Raw genomic sequence first — 3,640 nt, forward strand, 5'->3', positions numbered from 1 at the left:
CACTTCAGTTTCGAGTAATTGTATTTAGTTTGAAATCCTCTCTGTTGTTCCCGATTTTTCTCTCTCAAGTGCTTTTCCTAATCAGTCCGAGATTTCCTGTACTCTTGCACAAGCAGTTTCAGCAATTCTAAATTCTGCCCATTTCACTGGGTCTTGTTTCAGTCGTTCTCGCCAAGACTGAACATGGCGTGCGTTACCAATGTTCCTATGGTTGGATTCATCCAATGTCTGTTCATTCGGTTGAACTGCGACTTGAGCATCTTACCGGTAACTTAACTTTCAAAGACATTATAAAAAAATAAAAATAAAAAATAACACATTGAAAAATAAAATTAACTATTATTCCTGCAGGGGTTCTAGAATTTAAAATAATTTCACTTGCCATGGGGCCAGTGGATTCATTATTCACTTGCCACCACATTCTAGAACCCCTGTTAATTCCTAGAAAAAATTCATTAATGACTGAAAATATGAAAGAAAAGTAAATAAGATGGTTGAGTATTTTACCACAAAATAATAACTAAGTAACTATAAGAGATGCACAAAAAAGATATTATTTCTAAAATAAATTAATGCTATAAAATAAGTACAAAATATTAAAGATGGCCACATACATGTATTTTTGTGATAAAATAGTAACTTAAGCAAGCATACATGAGAACAGAGGTTCACAAAATCAGTTGAAATCTTGGCCGGGTATTCAAGGGGCCCACCTAGGCCCCTTGCGGGTCCAGCCGAAAATGGATTCTAGAGCATTCTAAAATGCAAGAATGTATTTCCTGAATGCTTTTTCAGAAAAATTATTCATAAGACAAAATAATATAAAATTCATTGAATATCAATATAGCTTTAATATGTTAATGTTATCTACTTGGCTGAACAAAATTAAATGCTGTTTCAATTGTTGATTCTACTTGAGTGTCACTTTTCACAAATTCAATAGCCCCTTTATCTTTAAATTTTTTTAAAGTTCTAGTTTTGCTCATTATGAGATGATCAGACCCCCATGAAACCAAACGAATTTCAAGTTTTGATGGCTGTTTTAAAAAAAATTAGCATAGCGTCCGCATAAAATTCAGTCACACTCGTCAACATCAGAGTCACCACAAGGAAACCAGGGTTTGTTTAATGGTAGTCTCAAAAAAAAAAGAGAGTATAGCTACCGCATAAAATACAGTCACACTCGTCAACATCAGAGCCACCAGAAGGAAACCAGGGTTTGTTTAATGGTAGTCTCAAAAAAAAGAGAGCATAGCTACGGCATAAATACAGTCACACTCGTCAACATCAGAGCCACCACAAGGAAACCAGGGTGTGTTTAATGGTAGTCTTAAAAAAAAAATTGAGCATAGCTTCCGCATTAAATACAATCACACTCGTCAACATCAGAGCCACCACAAGGAAATCAGGGTTTGTTTAATGGTAGTCTTAAAAAAAAAATTGAGCATAGCTTCCGCATAATATACAGTCACACTCGTCAACATCAGAGCCACCACAAGGAACCAGGGTTTGTTTAATGGTAGTCTTTAAAAAAATTGAGCATAGCTGGCGCATAACATCTACTTATCACCCCTATACCTATAAAGAACCCAGAAAGAACAGCAGTGTGTAAATTTTTAACAACCTCATTGTAGTACATTTATTGAATTATGAATAGTTGAAAAACAAAATATTCTTAGTAAACAGATATGTCAGCCACTCCACCAAAAGTGGGCTGTTGCATTAAAATTTCATAGCAACCATGCATTTTTAGGCACCTTAAGCACTAAAACTTTAAGAAAACATGTCTGGGGATGGTTTCAGCAAGAATGAATTAGAATTTATCGCTGTTTTGAACATTTTTTTTTTAGTTTAAAGAGTGGCGGATCTGCATTTTCACCCTCATGGAATTAAAAAAAAAAAAAAAAAAATGTTTTTTTTTTTTTTTATGTTATACTTTAAACTTCAGATGCATTTTAAAGGTATTTAGAGTCATATTATTGCACTTTAAGGTGGTTCAAATGACACAGGGGGCCATTAAAAAATAAATGGAGATGAATTTTCACTTCTTTGGCCAGAGGGGCTCTTTTTTAACTGCTGTGGAGAACACTGTCTGAAAAAAGTGTGCCTGATTTTTGGGCATTTTTCTAACCTGCTTGGCACCACCTACCGCTCAAAAAATGCATAGACAAGAATTGTGAATTTCAAAGAATAACAATAACATGGCATTGTTATAAGTAGTGTTTTACCTAGAAATTTGGCAAGGCATGGTAGACAAAACACTTTGGGGGCATTTTCATCATTTCCAGGGCACTTTTTTGCATTAAAGACAAAAAATAAAAAAAAAACATAAAATAAGTAATTAATGTTCTTGCTTTAATATGAATGGCAAATATAATACAGATATAACAGATATTTTTATTAATTAAAAATAATTTTTTGGGGTTCATCAGCAATTTTAGAATTAATTATTGAAAAATGCCTTTTTAATCTCAGTACAGCATGACACAGGTTAAGGCAAGATGGTGCTGCACCATGCTAAAACAAGCTAGGAAAAACACCATTATTCACTGGTGCCATTTTGGAGCAGGGCCACAGTTTCCCTGTTTTCTCTTTCTCTCCTCACATGTTCTGCAACAATGTCCACATTGTTATTCACCACTGGTTCAGGCATTCGGTGGTTTGGGGGCACACAAGATCCTCCGTTCCTGGTTTACAGAATTCTCTGACATCTTTGAACAAGTATGCCTTCCTGCATCATCTAGTTCTTTCGGATTGATGACCTCGGGCATTGTGTTGTGAGGAGGAACTTTCTTCAACAGATAGAAGGTTTTCTCCTCGCTCCCGATGAATTGCTTGTACTTTAGTACACCCTGCTGCTCATGTTGGAAACTGAAGTGGTGTATAGACTTAAGGCCTGGGAATTTTCGGAAAAACTCTGTCAAGAATGTTGTCCAGTCGTAGGTTTTCGTAATAACTGTGCCCTCCTGATCACCAGTAACCTGGTGCATGTTTATCCCTTTTTCAGTCGACCGTTCAACCACATTGCATATTTCAGAAAGGGAAGATACGTATGTCTTACGGAATGTCCTCTTTAATAGTCAGTCAGGTGCAAACTTTGTGTGGCCTGCCAATAGGAAGTGAATAGAGTTTTTGTGGTGCAAACCCACCAAGGTCCGCCAACAAAGATACTGCATCATCACATTGTTTGTGTTTTGTCCCGAGCAGTTGTTGGCATTCAGTTGTAACTCGTCTCGCCAATTCCATAGGTCTCAAGAAAATGGTGCAGCAGACTAATGACTACATTGGATCCTTTACACAGGAATTCGCTTCATCAGTTAGGTAATTCACCTGAGCTTGGAGGCCTCTGCATTCACCCCAAACATGCCACATTTCCTGGAGTTTTAAAATAAATGGGCCCAGGCTGCATTGGATCACACGGGTAATGCACTTTTGTGTGCGTAATCAAATGAATAGTGGAATTCACAATCTTTCGAACAGGGCACGGACTTGGTAAGCTTCATCACATTGAATTCAGCAGCTGCGACCTTTGACTCTGCACACAACTGGCGATAGAAGGAGCGTTCTGCAGTTGCGTGAAAAAGGTGCTCTTCCTGCTTCTTCAAAATAGCGGTCTTTTCTTCTTCTGGTATATTCACCT

At 37.0% G+C, this 3,640-nt stretch overlaps 1 protein-coding gene across 1 annotated transcript in view; it reads right to left on the minus strand.

Annotated features, from left to right (window-relative positions):
- The window catches only part of LOC121379515 (katanin-interacting protein-like), a 44,868-nt gene extending 41,878 nt beyond the window's left edge, over window positions 1–2,990 (minus strand). Inside the window, exon 1 of the mRNA XM_041508159.1 lies at window positions 2,697–2,990. Coding sequence (XP_041364093.1) covers window positions 2,697–2,990 — 294 coding nt within the window. The remainder of the gene's footprint in view (window positions 1–2,696) is intronic.
- Window positions 2,991–3,640: the final 650 nt, after the last annotated feature.

This window comes from Gigantopelta aegis, chromosome 8 (assembly GCF_016097555.1).
Source record: "Gigantopelta aegis isolate Gae_Host chromosome 8, Gae_host_genome, whole genome shotgun sequence".
NCBI classification, from domain to species: Eukaryota; Metazoa; Mollusca; class Gastropoda; order Neomphalida; family Peltospiridae; genus Gigantopelta; species Gigantopelta aegis.